The 17439-nt window shown below is 37.9% G+C and overlaps 1 protein-coding gene and 1 long non-coding RNA gene across 2 annotated transcripts; one reads left to right on the top strand and one right to left on the bottom strand.

Annotated features, from left to right (window-relative positions):
* Positions 1 to 722: 722 nt before the first annotated feature.
* LOC121406149 lies at positions 723 to 13800 on the bottom strand. The gene is made up of 3 exons (XR_005968758.1): positions 13715 to 13800; positions 6117 to 6121; positions 723 to 809 (listed from the first exon to the last, which is right to left on the bottom strand). It is a non-coding gene; the product is annotated as an uncharacterized LOC121406149 (long non-coding RNA).
* On the top strand, positions 13725 to 16898 carry LOC121406148. The gene is made up of 3 exons (XM_041597165.1): positions 13725 to 13890; positions 14589 to 15199; positions 16468 to 16898. The coding sequence occupies exons 1-3, from the start codon at positions 13725 to 13727 to the stop codon at positions 16717 to 16719; spliced, it is 1029 nt and encodes a 342-aa protein (XP_041453099.1). The 3' UTR covers positions 16720 to 16898.
* The last annotated feature ends 541 nt before the right edge of the window (positions 16899 to 17439 follow it).

The following is a 17439-nucleotide window of genomic DNA, read 5'->3' on the forward strand; positions in this document are numbered from 1 at the left end:
GGAAATTCAAATCACTACAGAGGCTTATCCAATTAGACTTCGCAAAAAGCGAACTGGACTCCGATTATTCTATTCATTGCTAGCTTAAGTCTTAGATAATAACACGGTACTAGATTCTCTACAAAGCAACATCTAACAATTCAACCCTGGTGTAATTTAACAAGTTCAAATAATAAGATTTAATTGGGTGTCTAACTAGGGGGTCAGTCGTCCTCTTCTTTGACCGTATAATGGTATCCTGATAACCTACATATGTGAAATCTTTGTGAAGTGTTGCTAAGACGTAGAAATATCCGATGGATTTTAATTGCCAAGAGGACCATTGGTTTCATATCAACAATAGACTTATCAAACAAAGGGGCCGATTGCACGAAAGGGTCTTTGCAAGAACCGTGTTTCGTCATGTTCGTGTCGCTGGTGCACCACGTGAAACGCATTTACCTGCAAACATATTTTATTTGTCCGTTAAAGTAAAAAAAAATATGTCTTTATCTCATGAAATTGTATAAAAAATAACATTTTAAAGCTAGCTAACGAATTTTATATGTTTATGATAAATTCCAGAAATGAATTATCCCGAATACAGCGTATCGTAAAAGACGGGCGGCATGAAAAAGTGCCCTTGGAAAGATCCTTTCGTGCAATCGGCCCCATGTCTATGGCACGCCATAGGAGGGTGATCAACGGGACCTGAAGCAGTTTGAAGAGGATGTCGATTATGTCCCGGTGATCGTCAACGGCCATGATGACGATGATCTGTGGAAGGAAGCCAGGAATGTCGTCATCGTGTGTCTCCGTTTGATCATGTGCTGGTAAGTTCACCGTACATGCCATATCGACCATGTTCTTGGATAAATAGCTGTTTCATTTCAGCATTTTTGCCTTTGAACATTATAGTGCCTCATTGCATTACGGGAATGGTAACACCTTATAGAGATAGACAAATTCGAATTAGGCGCATACTGCTTTAGAGCAGTTTATAAATTGGCATTCAAGTATACCTAACGAAATATAATAAATCTACTAACATAGCACCACCCTTGGGTCATTGCTTATCATGTTCAAAGTGTTTCTGATTTAAGATTTAAGAACTATCCGCTGCGAGCTTGCGAAGGATATGCGTTAATGCATACACTAAGAGACTCGCAATTGAAAATTATCCAAACTGGTATATCATATCTATATTCAGGATAATTTGGACATTTGTTTTCTTGCATTTTTCGAACAATCATTTCTCTCATGCTATGGAGAAATTAATTTCTTGTACTAGTCTGTTTTAAACCTCATGGCATCTTAAATATCCTCTATAATTAAATGGCGATACTGAATAGTAGTGAACTTATTCAACCGAATCATATCAAATAAATTATTTTTCTTTTGATTTAAATGTCTTCTACCTTTGTCTGCATTTAAACGTCACGTTGTCTTCGAAAAGAGCGCGATAGACCATGAAACTTATAAAGTGAGTCTTTATTTTAAAGCTGTCAATCAAACCACGTAGACCTCTTTTCTTTGTTGACAAGAAAAACATGTTGACACGACATCCAAACGCGATTGAAAATCGGTTGAAAGAAGACAAAAAACAAGAAATTACAATGAAAATGCAAAAAGATGAAAGAGATGTTAAATGATTGGTCCAACTGTTTCGCGGCGGGTCTTCAAACGACGCAATATTTTTGTTAGATATGCCCATCTTGATCCACTTCGTGTCGGTGATTTGACGAAATTAGAACTGACATTGTGCACCAGCTATTGACTGACCGACAGAGGCGTAGCCATAGGGCGAGGGGTTTTAGTCCAGCAAAGTATTGGAAGTATTGGGTGCTTAGCTAGAGTAGGAGGGATAGAGATACAAAGAGAGAAAGATCTAAAGAGAGAGAACATTGAAACAGAAAAGCGAATTATTGTCAAACATGAATTGATAATACCCACTTTTTGCAACCAGGGATCGAATATTGAGCGGTTGTCTACCCCCCCCCTTCCATGGGTGGAAATCCCAGGGGGGACGCATCCCCGTCCCCCCTACCCAAAATAGTAGGGGGACATAATATCAAATGTCCCCCTACTATTTTTGGCATTTTATGATGAAAAAAAATACATCATTCAAAATCGATATAAAACATTATTTTAGATGAGATGAACTTCCTTTTTGGGTGATAACTTTTTTGGGGGGCTTATCAAATTTATCTTGGTCGACATGACCTTGTATTCGGGGAATAACCTTTTTTTAATCAAATTTTTTCAGGCCCTGATCCCCCCTACATTTGGGGAGAGGTTTCCGCCCTGCCCCCTTCCACCCGCAATCAGGGATGCGCTTTGTGACATTTGTGACAAACGCATATTGTTTCTTAAATCTATTTTTGTAATCTTCCAGATATCCCACGCCCACAACCCAGACCCCTGTGGTACAATTTATTTTAAGCATTTTTTTTTAGGAGGAGGGGGTTATTTAGAGGAATGAAAGGAAAAACATATTAGGTGAAAATCAAAATTCTCTAAAATTCTCTAAAACCAGAATTATATCAAAAGCGATTATTGTTATAATGAAATAGTTATGATTTCATAATCTATAATGAATCTATAATGATAAACAATAATGGTCATAAACCAAGGATGCAAAGGTTTATGGCGATCTGGTCGATAGACAAAGGGAATGTCGCATAGTCTGTCAATTTGTATTGCAACTCGATTTTACATGAATTACTGTCGAGGACAGTACTTTGTAAAAATATAAATGTATATGCATAAGACATTAATCGAACACATTCACATGAAATAAGCTGTAGAAAAATACCGTTATACATTCAGCTTTAAAGGTGGAAAAAGCAAAGTTAAGAAGATGATGTCATTTGTTGGTTGTTTGTAGATTTCAGTGTCATGTAATGGTTTGGATGACGCACTTTCACGTTTATTGAAGGACATAAAGATCATGAAAAACAACTTCATGCTTCAGTTGAAACATTTCATATGGTTATTAGAGATAAGTGAAAAATGTTTCTTTATGCTTTCGACGTAATGTATGGCGCAGAACATGTGGTCATTTCATACCTATTTGGCGAGGTCAGTATGAGTTCGAGAAAAGTAGCGCGAAAATGAATTGCATGAATATGAGTATCTATCTTTTGTAACATTATTGATGCAAACATTTCTTTCACAGCAAAAACTGTGGTGTTAACCGGTGTACATAGATTACCACACCAGTTATTTTACACCGGTGTTAAATTTGTGGTGTTAGTTTTACACCTATAGGTGTTATTACAACGCCTATGGTCGTTACATTTACACTCTTTGGTGTTATGTTCAATCTCTAGGGTGTTATTTTAACACCTCAGGGTGTGGTCCTCTATCAACACCAGTTGGTGTCAGTTTTAACACCATATTTTTTACAGTGCACGTTGGGGGGGGGGGTAGAAAGACGATCGCCCACGTGATATTCAAACTGAAAAGGGGACCAAACAAGAGGAAAATGGAAGAAAATCTTGAAATGAGAGGTCTGGGGCCCGTTGCAGAAAGAGTTGCAATCAATCGCAAATCTAAAAATCATGCGCAACTTGATTTTCAACCAATCAACAGCGCGCATTTTGGACTTGCGATTGATTTTTTGGCTTGCGTTTAAACGCAACTCTTTCTGCAACGGGCCCCTGAACGGATTGTTTTAATAGTAAGGCTCAATAATTAGGAATGAAATGACGGCACATTTAGGTTTTGTCGCCACCTCGCGAAATATTATGGCGCATCACCTGGAAATGTATAGGGACAATTAAATTAATCACATGATGGGACGCATTTATCTCTGGAAGATTAATCAAAATCTAGAGTCCTCTATGAACAAGATGAATATAACCTGCCCTCGAGAATGAAATAAGCATTTTTTTGCTTTCCAGATGGCATTTCTGTCATTTCATTGATTTCAGTGTATCTTTCAACTTTGATTCACTGATTTCATTCATGTTTGATTCAAGGAAACCTGTAAACGATTAGATGATTGATTCATCTTCACTGGATTAACATGTTATGGTGGCTGGGAAATGTGAAAAGTGGGGGAAAATTAGAAACCAGTAAAATACAAGAATAAAAAGATGTGCCCGCTGCGAAAACCGCATAAGAGGATATCCTAAACTTCCTCGGCCCATTAGGGTAATATTATCGCACACTTGGCTAACAGCCTACCCACAGGACTCATCTAATCGTCATGACACTTATATAATGACCGCAGATCACAGATCCCATTGGCAAATTGGCCTATTTGTCCAGCCATTTGTCTCCCAGCGGGCCGCCCGTCCGCAACCCGTTAGATCGCGCCGCCTCGGCCTGCTACGCGCAGCAGCGAGCTGTGTTACGCACAGCAAGCCGTCGTGTTCTCGCTGTTGTTGTTTTTCTCCACCTTTTTTCCACCCGTAGATTTCACCGACTTTCTTTCGTTCGGCATCAATGCTCAATGTTTTCTATTTAAGAGAATAACTACAGTGCTGCAAATATTAATTTGCTATGGATGGATTTCCTAATTTTCTACCACGGAATACATATCTTCATGAAACTTCAATAAAGCCCTAACAGCAATTGTTAGTTTTTGTAAGATTGTTTCTGTTTCTGTACATTAAAACAAACCATTCGTAATACTTTTGCTGAATAACAGATCATTGATGCAAACATCTTTTCCAAATCATATCATTTTAGAGTCTTACTGGAAAGACTAGCGCGGAAGTCCAGACGTGCCAAGTTAAGTTCAGCAGACAAATATGTCACGTGACGAAATCATTCGACCAATCACACGGCAGATTAGCTACCGGTGTTTTGAGTCGATCCGCTATTTTTGTTGAAAGTTACCGCTTCCTGCGTGCTCTGCGCGAGGTCTGCGTATCGCACGGTCCCGGAGTCAGCACGCACACACGAAAATAGCCACGCTCTGCTTTTCGCTTTGGTCCCAGCAATTAACTTTCACTGTAGTATTTCGGCAGATCTCAAAGAAGGCGAGCAGAGCTAAAGGTCATACGACCAGAGGACCCCCATCATGCCGAAATTGCAGCACCTACTGCGCCCTAATGGTGCCCTGTTTGTTTTCTTGAGCGATGGGAGGGGCGAAAATAAGAAAATACGGATGTGTTTTGAGACTGATAGTTGTGCAGTTGAAAAGGTCTCGTACCCGGCCAGGTAGGCTAGACCTGAACTTGAACAGCGATTCGAACAAGTACAACCTTGATGCCGTAATGGCATACAAAGGACAACTGGTTCGTTAGTAACCGCAAACTTCCTATTTTCAGAGCTTTTAACAATTAATGAGCTTCATACGCTATTTATTGACTTACAAAAGGTAGTATTCAAGCTTAGCTTTGGAAATATGACTAATGCATTAATAATAAAGATGAAAATCCTATTTCGATATCTGATAGATACAATGAAAGTGATGTCAATTTTAAAGATTTTCAAATTGATAATGTCAAAGATAGAAAAAGTAGTGATAATGATTTCAGTATTGAAAAAAATGATGATAATCATAAATTTGAAAAAATATGATAATGAAAAAAAATCATAAAAGTTTGTTTTCGATGAGTGCATTGAATTCGTATATATTTTAAAGTAATGCCTATTTTCAGATTGATATTTGGTGGGCGGGTAAATTTGCTCTATGTGACGTGCAGTGTTTTGTGACATTACGATGACATACGATCATGCCCAACAATGCACTGTAACCTTTTACATTGCTTAGCGCGTACAGCATTGTATTGGGCTGGACATCACCATCACATTACGCGTACATTACGCGCTTTGTGAGGGATCAATGCAGGCAAATGTACAATAGGGGTTGGGGTTCTGATTGCTATGATAAAAGTGTATAATGGTGGATCAATAATGAACTAAATTCAAATCCTATTTAGCGAGCATATGATCCTGTATAGTTCATGGTAGTCCATATCAGTGTGAACACTGCGATGCATTTTCTCCCCTTGGTAGCTAAGAAGCTTTCACAAGACGATAGTAATTGAATCAGCGAATAATAAAAGAATTTCACTTCGATATGTCACAATCAGTTATCACCGGACATTGGGGTGCAACCATACCCCTCTCGTAAATGGTCTAGTATCAATCGAGTCTTATGAAGCAGACTTGCTTGTAACCTTACCTTAAAGGGTAGTTAACTCTGACATTTGGTTGGTCTTTACCATGTTTACTGGAATGAGAGATACAGGGAACTAAAGACTTAATTTGAAAAATCAAGGATTTGAAATTTTATTTCGCCAATAAAATAGAATTTGAAATTTTACTACACATCTTTCTTTTCGCTTCTCTTGATGTTTCAATTTTTTCTTTCAAATAATCATACTTTGTTCTTTTTTAACCTTGGGTTTTATTCCATCAGTTTATTCAGTCCTTCCTTCGTAATTTATTTGTTACATGGCATTTGACACTTTAATATATATTGTTTATTTCTATACACACCCGTACACCCATCCAAACTGCAAACTCACACTCGCACACACACACACGCACGCATCCATTCCCAAACTCTGCAAAAACACACATAGGCTTACCATCACAAACCCACAGTTTCCGCAAAATAGCACACGCTCACATCGCACCCATCGCACAATGTAATACGCACACACACCCTCTTACGCACGCATACCCACAAACATGTGCACTCTGCCTCTATTGTTACATTTCAGCCGATCTATTTTTTTCCATATAATCACTTTCTCTGTCTTTAACTTCCACATTTCGCTCCTTTCAACACCCTTTCCTTCCATTTTTTATATTCTCTTATCATCATCTCTCTTCTATGTTATTTCCCTGTTTCTCTCTCATGCGCTACTTTTGCATATCGGCTATTTTCACTTTATTCATCTTTTGATAATAATATAAATAATATTTTAACAACCTGTTTATGTATTTCAAAAAAGTTGCCCGCGATCAAAAGTTTCGAAATTTTTACTACAAAAATCCAATTTTGTGATAGATTTTGACATAATATTGAGAAAATAGTATATCTAACCCTTTTTTCTTTTCTCTTTTTTTTCTCGATCGCGTTTTTTTTTGGGGGGGACCCCCCCCCCTGCCCATTTGCACACCACTGATGTATATTCGCATTTATTTTTTCTTCATCCGCTTTTGTCCAAGGCAAGCATAGACAAAGTCAAGATGCCTTCCTCATTGTATCCGTTGTCCAAGCATACCCCTTCTCTCTTCCCCTCTCTCTATATCTCACTCTTCTTTTCTCTCTCTCTCCCTCTCTCATTTACTCCCACATATTTTTTGTCCTCAATGGTCCGTCGTGTGGATGCCCCTAATGGGTCAGTCGGCTATGTTACGGTGTCATATGTGGCTCCGTGTCTGATTGCCCACCGACGACACTTCACTTTCTCGCCTCCTCATGCTCCTGACTTCATCCCGGCCAACCTTTCAGGCGCACCCCTCAAAATTCGTCACTCCTCTCGTCCCCACCTAATGTTAATACTGCTGTTTCTTCTCATCCCATCTAAATCTCCCAGCATCATTTTGGAGCAACATGCACGATCCGCACATCTCTGAATCATTTAGTTACTATCTTCCGGAATATATTCGGGCACGTCTTTTCGAAGTTTCATTTTCCAACTTTCGTAGTACATAAAGTGAAAGCTGCATATTGTTTAGGCAACTTTGGCATATTTTCGGCAATGGGTCAGCGGTCCGCATACCTACCAATTAAAAGTCCAGATGATTTTGGCTTCATCTTCTCTGCATGACCCAAAATCCGAGTCTTTCTATCACTTTGGCGACCTCGGATATCTTTGGATTGTCTTCAAGTTCAACCCGTATCTGACAGACTCACCTATCTGACACACACCTTTCGTCAGCGCCATTATCTTCGAACGATAACTACATAATCTTGCAATATCTTTTTGAAAATACAACGACGCCTTGTTTGACATTTGATCTATTCTATCTTAACTTCGATGCCACCGACGGATTCTTCCTACTTTTTTCTCTTCTCTAAAGATCTAAATTTTTTTGGCAATTTAGGGGGTGTCGACTAAACAACCACTGGGTCTCTACCGCCTATATAAGTTTTCATCCTTGGATACAAGTTCACATTCGCCTTGGAGTGTCGCGATTGAAAAGGTCCAATCACATTTCTCTTGCCTCAAGCCTTATCTCACCAAACTACTTCCGATGTAAAAATATTTGATTGACTTGAAGTACCTCTGCTATAAAAATTGTCTGGATTACAGCATCATAAGGTTGAATGGGACTAGAACCTTATATTGAATGGTCACCGGTTCTCTATCAATTTTAAAAAAGGCTTGCTGATTCGTCACAAATGCTAGATGAAGGCAGATTAAACTTGGAATTCCTCATGCATAATCTCTTTAATTCTCTTCGTGGAAAACTTTACATCATTTAGAATCATTAAATCGGAGTAATTATTCAAGGTCAAGGAAAACGGTAAGCATAAATTGATTATTTTCTGTTTGTTTGTGGAATTTGTGTTGTCATATTCTACAAACACATAAACGGAGGGAAAACAGGGTGAAGGGTGCACCCTACTCACTGGCAACACTAGAAACACCTTTCGGGTGCAACCTTTCATCTTACATGGCTTAGATGAACAAGGCGCAAAAAATGACCATTTTGCTTGTCTGTTCTCATCCTGAATTGCCTGTATACATCCTGAAAGGTGCAACATATCTATTTGGTGTTTGCCTTTAAAATACACAAATGTACAACTTCAAAAAAGTTACAACTCTGCTCCTTATGAGGGTATGAAATCTACCTACGCTGCAAAAACTCCAGTGTTGATTTAACACCAGCCAGGAATCTATATAGGTCCACACCAGAGAAGTATTGCTTTTTATACTAATTGGTGTTGTATAAACACCTATCTCGTGTTAGACCAAAAGGAAACTGGTTTTGTTTAACACTTCTCTGCCAGTGTGGACATATGTAGATTCCGGGCTGGTGTTAAATCAACACCAGAGTTTTTGCAGTGTAATTGCACCCTTAAACATGTTAAAGGTGCAACAATGCCTCTATGTGTGCAAATTTGAGCCGGATAGGGTGCTCCTAATATTTTATTTTCCTAAGCGTGTACCTACCTGTTCCATCTTCTGCCCTTGATAGTGATCTGAAGGGTAAAACATTGTCGATATGTCCCATAGCCATTGAATATCGGAAGACGCTTTCTGGACCGTAGAGAATCTATTTTAAAAAGTCCTTCATGGCAAAGCAACCTCTGTCGAAAATCGGTGAATCAAGAGAACATTGTCGTCCCGGACAATGGCCATATTTGCAATTTTTCTTCGGCTCCAAATCTCAAAGACAATCTGTTGTTCCGGTTCACTAATTTTCGACAAAGACCTCTGAGCTGCCCATTGTGATTCGACGGGCATGTTCAATAGGTGTACTAATTCAGTTCTAGAATCCGTCCCTGTTGCGAAAACTCGCTTCATCAAACTGTTCTTTTTTTGTCAACATTAAGGGGGAATCCAGCCTTGGTCATCAAATGAGTTGGAAAGGAGGAAAAAACGAAACAGAATGGTGAAAGTTTGAAAAAAATCGAAAAGAAATATGAAAATAATGGCTTCTTTATAACTGATATCCCTAAGACTATCTTCATTTCAAAATGGCAACTGTGTAAGTATATTATGACAAGGGGCAATGACGACTTTTCTAAATGCCATGTACTTAATTATCAGGGATTTGTGTTTTTTTCTGAATCTACTAGCCAGGTTATCCAATATACTACCCAGGTAGTATATTGTTTTATGTCCTCATGACAAAAATATACCATTTGAAGTAAAACTTTTGAAAAAAATGACATTTTAGCCATTTTATGTATGGAGTACATAGAAGAGTAGTCCTTGCCTTACAAACTGTGGCATCACATATGCGGCCAATTTGAAGTCTTCATGGGTATAGGAATTACCAATAGTCACAACGTTTAAAAAGTCATAACCTTCTTTTTTGTCCGTTATTGTTAAAACTTTCACCTGTCAATTTGTCTGATTTTCTTGTTTCCTCTGTAAACGCTAAGAACGAGTTTTTATGCTTAAGAAAATATTTTCTGGTAAATCAATAGACCAACAAACTCAGACAAGATTATGGTATGATAATTATGTGCACATGTCGTAGTGTCAAATAATTAGGATATTCCCCTTTTCCTTTCTTAAAGGACAAGTCCACCCCTACAAAAACTTGATTTGAATAAAATACAGAAAAATTCAAGAAGCATAAAACTGAACATTTCATCAAAATCGGATGTAAAATAAGAAAGATATTACAATCTAAAGTTTCGCTTCATTTCACAAAACAGTTATATGCACATCTCGGTCGGGATGCAAATGAGGGAACTGATGACATCACTCACTCACCATTTCTTTTGTATTTTATTATACATTATGAAACATGATTTTTTTTTATTTTCTCGTCATTGTCATGTGAAATGAAGTTTCATTCCTCCCTGGACACGTGGAATTCCATTATTTTAACTTTTTGTGCTTCAGGCAAGGAGGTGCTAATCATCAAATTCATAAAAATTGAAATATTGTATAATTCAAACAATAAAAAACAAAAGAAATGGTGAGTGAGTGACATCATCGACTCTCTCATTTGGATGTAACTGGCTCGTTCATAAAACTATTTTGTGAAAAATAAGCGAAACTTTGAAATGTCATGACTTTCTTATTTTACATCCATTTGATGAAATTTTCAGCATTGCATGTGCTTGTCAGATTTTGCCTATTGATTCAAATCAACATTTTTCTGAGGTGGACTTGACCTTCAAAGACTTTTTTTCAAAATGAAATATATCTTAGACATGTTAAAGAAGGTTTTCAAGAAAGAATACTTCTAATTTCCTCTTTTCATCCAATCTCGTCTTTCAATTTCAATCTTTCTGCCTGTACTTCCTTCCCTTCTTCATATTACACATGGTGAACCATAAACCTTCTCCACGTTATAAACTCCACCATGCAAACCTACAAGATCATTCGAAATACATCTTGACATCCTGGCTACCTACAATAAATTTTATTTACATTTATATTCTTTGCTGTAAAGTCCTTAACCTATGTAAAAATATTTTTAAAGTGCATTCTCTAACTTTGTCTTATGGGGTGCGAGATTGCTCACAAAGAATGCTTCTATCGTTTCATGAGGGGTACACCTTCCACCCATTATAGAAAGTGAAAGATAAATGTTACCCCAAGATCCCCTCTTATCGGATACTCCGTATCAGATTCGTTTTTGAACGGTTCCCATAACCTGATGTCAATCCGATAGTAATTGTCGGAACCTTTTCTTGCTTTCACCATTACTTTCTTTTAACATAATATCTTACACAAGCTCTGAGTCATAAGATGCAATTCTCCTGAAGAGGTGTGTCTCTTCAAAGTGATCGAACCAAGTAAATGTGATATTTTTACGATCCTTAACCGTAGAGGCCATCTCTCGATTAATCACAGTCCGTGGTATACAGGATCGACATGGAGGGGAGGGTTGATGATCGAGCTGCTTTTTAAAGTTTAATGATTCTAAAGTTTGGCGTCAGGGGAGGGGGAGGGGGGATCAAAGATATCATTGAGGCCCATGATTCAAAGATAGCACTGAAGCAAAATTGTATTTGAAGAACATTAAATGAAGAAGAAGATGGAGGAGGAGAAGGAGGAGAAGAATAAAAAGAAGAAGAAAAAAAAAGATGAAAAAAAAGGAGAAGAAGCCGAGGAAGAAGAATAAGAAGAAGAGGAGGAGAAGGAGGAAGAAGAAGAATAAGAAGGAGGAGGAATAGAAGAAGAAGGGGAGGAGTAGGAATTGGAAGGAGAACTAGAAAATAAAGAGTATAAGAGACAAAGGAAGAGGAAGAGGAGGACAATAAAAAACTATTCGATGAACCAGATGAAGTCGAAGAAGAGTCAAAATAAATGTTCATGCAAAACACCGCAAAACAATAATACACATTTTCCCTATATTTCATATTATGCACTTAAAAGAAAGTTTTACCCAATATTGGGTAAAATGGGAACATGCATGTTGGTTGGGTAAAATGATACCCAATATTTTGTAAATTTTACCCAATCTTGCGTTGAAATAGCCCAATATGGGATAAAATCGGTAAGAAAAATACCCAGCACTAACATGCATGTTCCTTTTTACCCAATATTGGGTAAAATTTTACTCATTGTTAAGAGTGTAACCGTTTCGGGACATTTAGATTTAAATTGGAATATTGATGTACTTAAGGGCAGATTTACCTAAACGGAAGGGACTTATTTACTTTTTTTTCTTTGTTGTAAAACTGTAATATATCCAGTTGCCACTCTCTACCCACGGCTTGTAAGCACTGAGGTAGGAGCAACTGAGGGCCATGCCGCCAATACCTGAGTATAAATGGTATATGCGATCATGATCTTAGAAACATTAGCGCCCCTCCGGGGGGGGGGGGCAGAGGGGGCAGACTGCCCCCTGACGAGTCACAACCCATGCAAGGGACGTATCCCTCCCCCTGACGAGTTACAATGGATCCCTGACGAGCCATAATTGAACTTGAAGACCTTTTTTTTTTGCTTGTCAATGTTTTTATGGTACAAAATCCGTTATTTGTGGTTGAAGACCTTTTTTTTTTTTTTGGGGGGGGGGGGGCTTGTCAATTTTTTGCGGACGAATTTGCCCCCCCCCTCCTTTGGAAAATCTTAGGTACGCTACTGCTTAGAAATGTTTGATAAAGTGAGTGACATTGAAATATTATTATCACATTGCAGCCTTACAAAATTTACGAGACAGTTGTGGCACTTTTCATTGAATTTATAAAAAATTCCTTTTCTTTTCCTTTATCAGATTGAAAAAACATTTTTCAATTTCCAAATAAAGCAGATTTCTTTCAGAAATAATACTTTACGCTTTATACAATAATTCTCTTCTGAAAATTGCCCTCCCAATTTAATCTTGAGAAATGATTTTCTTTATATCATGTATGTCTTGACCTGACAAAATGAATGAGTCGAATTTATTCCGACCCGAAATATCAGTTTTGTGATCGTACATTTCATAGAACCTATGTTTGTCAATAATATAAATTCAAACTTTGAACATAAGTAATGTTTGAATTGACCAAAATTAAGCACAGTCTATTATTTTTGTAAATCCTATGACCATGCAGTATGTTGCCCAGCGATGGTAAAGAATTGGGCCTTTTTAAGCAACGTTAGACAATTGCACATTTGAATTGCTATATGCATGTACTTTTTACGATCATGTCAGACAATATCCCACAAAAAGGCACCTGTTGAATGTGATATCATAGTAATATTACCTAGTCTAGTGAAGAACTCAGTGATTGCCACATGTACATGGGGCTAGATAAAAAATATTGACCAAAAAAAATTGAGTGAAATGTGCTCTAAGTTTAGCTCCGAGTTGCACTTTTATCTCCCTCGATCACACAATATTATCCTAATGGTCCAACCTGTCGTGTTTTCTTATCTCAAAGATTTCGCTCAAAAAATGTGCCGGTGGTAGAATCATAAAAAAGCTGCAAGTGACAGCGGTTTCCAAGAAATCTTTTTGATAAAATTGACTCCTCACCTGTTTAGTATTGTCTTGTCAAATATCAATTTTTATCTTCTCATCAATATCATGTGCGCATGTATGTGGCCCTTCCTGCGTTTGATAAGGAATAAGGATCATATTCGTCTTGAAATATTCACACTTTAAATACGACTTTCTTCTCTTTCTCTCTTTAGACGGATGACAAGATGATTTGCAGTGGCTTCCCGTTGGCTCTTCTGTCTCTCCTCCTATTGGTTATTTTGTGTCACGTGACTGCGTCATTTCCGCTCCTTTGCGGTCAAGAACTTGTGAATGCTGTTGCATTTGTGTGTGACGGCCGTGGCTACTATGGTCAGCCCAGCAAAAGATCGGGTGCGTATTGCATTTTCTAGAAAAATACAATTAGAAAACATTGGCGTTATGTTGAATGAGGGGTAATCACATACTACAATACCACAATGTGATAATCAGAAATTCATCCAGCCAAGAATGACATCGATATCAGCAAGTCTAACCTTTCCATCACTTCTGATACCAAGGTTGCAACCATTGGTTCCTTGACATGTACTTCGGCGACAATTGCTCCGATGTAAATCTCACATACTAATGGAATGGCCAACTTCAACCCTGGACTTATACCCTACCCTAAACCTAACATAAAACGCTGTTGAAACCCTAACCCTACATCTTAGATAAAATTAAGCCCAGAGTAATTGTCGTCGGAGCAAACGTCGTCTCGGCTAACCATAACCACCACTGATCATTACTTCTATAGGGATTAGATAATATTTCTGCCATGGAAAGAAGACTACTGAAAAACGAAATATCATAACAGTCTTCATCGTCACCTTTATTGCCACTAATATTAACCCCTTACATGTTATTCTTATGAGTCATAATGTACACACAGATCATGTACATATTCATATATGGCATTTAATATTTTGTATAGATATCCGACATGCAACATTTATTTTTCGTGAGGACTCATGAAGGAAGTTTTTCCCCTTTACTTCATTTTCAATTACATGCTAACATAGTTCATATTCTACATTTTTACGTTGTTACAGCTGGCGTCTTCGAGTTGGAATCACGGGCAAAGACATTTCTGAAGTCGGGGATATCCAGAGGTGAGCTTGGTCGGTCAAAACGCCGCGTAAGAACAGGTCTCATCGTAACAGAGTGCTGCCACAACCGATGTTCAGTCTCCCATCTGGAAAGTTACTGCAATCCACTGCCCCAGGACGCTGTCCATGACCCAGAAGTGCACATACGACTGGAGAAGTCCGCCGAAGAAGATGCCGACGAAGGGCGCCCCCAAGATGGTCCAAGTCAAGTGGACACCGCTACGGGAACAATGCTTGGAACGGATACGTCGGAGTCCCGAGGACGAGTTCGCATTGATGCTGTTGAGAAAGTAATTTCTGGCAGACTGATTCCAACATCGACAATGGGGTCATCCACGACTCCATCGCGGAAGAAACCAAGGAAGGATAAGAGCGAGAGAAGGAAATCGTCAAGAGAAGAGAAACAGGCTAGGAGAGAGGAGAGGAGGAGGAATAGGGAACGGAGCTCTGGGGGCAAGTCACGGAGTGGACGGCGGAAAAACAAGGATAATGATCGTTCATCGAGAGCCAAACGACAGGGCCTGACTTTGTGGAGGAACATGTTTTCGCAGAAGGTATTTTTTCCACCTTGATAGTTTTTGTACCAAGAAGAATAAGGCAAAGCTAAAAAGCTAAATCCTGGACAGTACATTAAAGATAACATCTATAGAATTGTTCCACCTTAACTCACTAAGTTAAATCCTGAACGATATGCCGCAAAAACAGGCTGCAAACCATCGCATTTCAAAGTTTTCCTTTAATGGAATGCAACAAATATATATATTTTTTGCATATTATCCAGGGAGGTACATTCATATTCCTCCCATATGATTAATCTCATTCTTACTGAATATGAAACTACATCAGCACTTGCCTGATAAACCGGAATGATATAAGTACGCATGAAAATACCGATGAGGATTGATTAAAGGTCAAGTCCACCTCAGAAAAATGTTGATTTGAATCAACAGAGAAAAATCAGACAAGCACAATGCTGAACATTTCATCAAAATCGGATGAAAAATAAGAAAGTTATGACATTTCAAAGTTTCGCTTATTTTTAACAAAGTGAGAGAGTCGATGATTTCACTCACTATTTCTTTTGTTTTTTATTGTTTGAATAATACAATATTTCAATTTTTACGAATTTGACGATTAGGACCTCCTTGCCTGAATCACAAAATGTTAAAATAATGGAATTTCGCGTGTTCAGGGATGAATGAAACTTCATTTCAATAGTGAGTGAGTGATGTCATCAGTTCCTTATTTGCATACCGACCGAGATGTGCATATAACTGTTTTGTGAAACTTTAAAATGCCATTACTTTTTTATTTTACATCCGATTTTGATGAAATTTTCAGTGTTATGCTTGTTGAATTTTTCTCTTTTTATTCAAATCAAGTTTTTGCTGGGGTGGACTTGTCCTTTAACTATTACGATCATCTTCATAGGAACGGATCATTCTCCACATAACCTATATTTGATTTGAATGATTTTGTTCTTGTAACGCAAATATGGGAAGCGTTATTCGAATTTTACTTCCTGAATATGATGTAATTGAAATTCAAAAACTTGAGCGACTCAGAGGATGAGTCTTTTTAGCTTATCCAGGCTTCCATTCTGTGTATATTTTTGTCCCTAAAATGAAATATTTGCACAATAGTGACACTTAAAATTTGGGCCCGCATTTTTATATTTTTGAATTTTCAGAGCAGCTATTAAAAAGGGCGTCAGGGCCTTATTTCTTTTTAGATGTAAAACGTGAAGCCTAATTTTATACTATAATTACTAGATCAAATGATTGGTAACCTGTTTTCATTTTACTTTTGTCTTTCTACGCAGGCTCTCAGTAATACCCAGGCTCTTGAGAATCAACACATCCTTGACTCTCTAAACGGAATAGCGCCATCTTCGACCATCATCGACACATTTGAGACGGAAACCTTACTCCAGCAAGAAAAGTCCCTCCAAGACGGTGCTATTTCACATACCAAGCAACCATCAATAAATGCAGATGAGGATAGAAATGCAATATTTTCTGATTTAATGACAAAATTAAGAACACTTGTGTTAGACTTCACCTCCGATAGGTGAGAGAAGCTAGCATTCCTTGTTTTCTTCAAATATATATCATTGTTTATATTTAAGTTTGATGTAAGAAAGAGAAGGGGGTAAGGCTGAAAGAAAATGGCTGAAAATGGCTGAAAAATGGCTGAACATCCCTCAAAGGGAGATCCATTCTTATTTTTAAAAAGTTACATTGATAATGATATCATTCAAACTACAAGAACTGGTTCGGAAGAGTTGTTTGAAATTTAACTCAAAACAAGAAAAATTGATTGATATCCTCAATCAGAATATCCAACTTCATGACTTGGTAATAAAAACGTGGCAAATGATTTTTTTAAAGTGTTTTCTCATTGACTATTCATCTAACTCACGTAATTATTAAAAAAACATAATGTGACTTTTGCGTTCAAATTATCCTAAAGAGATTTGTGACCCTCTAAACATATGTTTTCGAGTGCACACATGATTGGTGAAAAGTAAATGTCTCTTAAAACAAATGTGTATTGGGGAAGGGGTGTTGACACATTTTGTCACCCCCCCCCCATGCCCCCCTTCCCCGAATTATGGTTCGTTTCTTCTTGCATTTTCTCCAATGTCTCGCACATTCCGACACTGGGAACGTTCGGGAGCTTACTAGCAGACGATTTCCAAGTATTTCAGGAAAAAAAAATGTTTGGAAATACGTTTGAATATGCTCACGATTTCAAAATCTAAGATCATGAATTGTTTTGTTAATGTTATTAT

Source organism: Lytechinus variegatus, chromosome 19, assembly GCF_018143015.1.
Source record: "Lytechinus variegatus isolate NC3 chromosome 19, Lvar_3.0, whole genome shotgun sequence".
NCBI lineage: Eukaryota > Metazoa > Echinodermata > Echinoidea > Temnopleuroida > Toxopneustidae > Lytechinus > Lytechinus variegatus.

Bases quoted from the DNA above. Each gene is read 5' to 3' on its own strand.
- LOC121406148 (XM_041597165.1), top strand. From the start codon at position 13,725: ATGATTTGCAGTGGCTTCCCGTTGGCTCTTCTGTCTCTCCTCCTATTG. The intron at 13,891-14,588 runs GTGCGTATTGCA...ACGTTGTTACAG, and splicing joins TCAGCCCAGCAAAAGATCGG to CTGGCGTCTTCGAGTTGGAA. The intron at 15,200-16,467 runs GTATTTTTTCCA...CTTTCTACGCAG, and splicing joins GGAACATGTTTTCGCAGAAG to GCTCTCAGTAATACCCAGGC.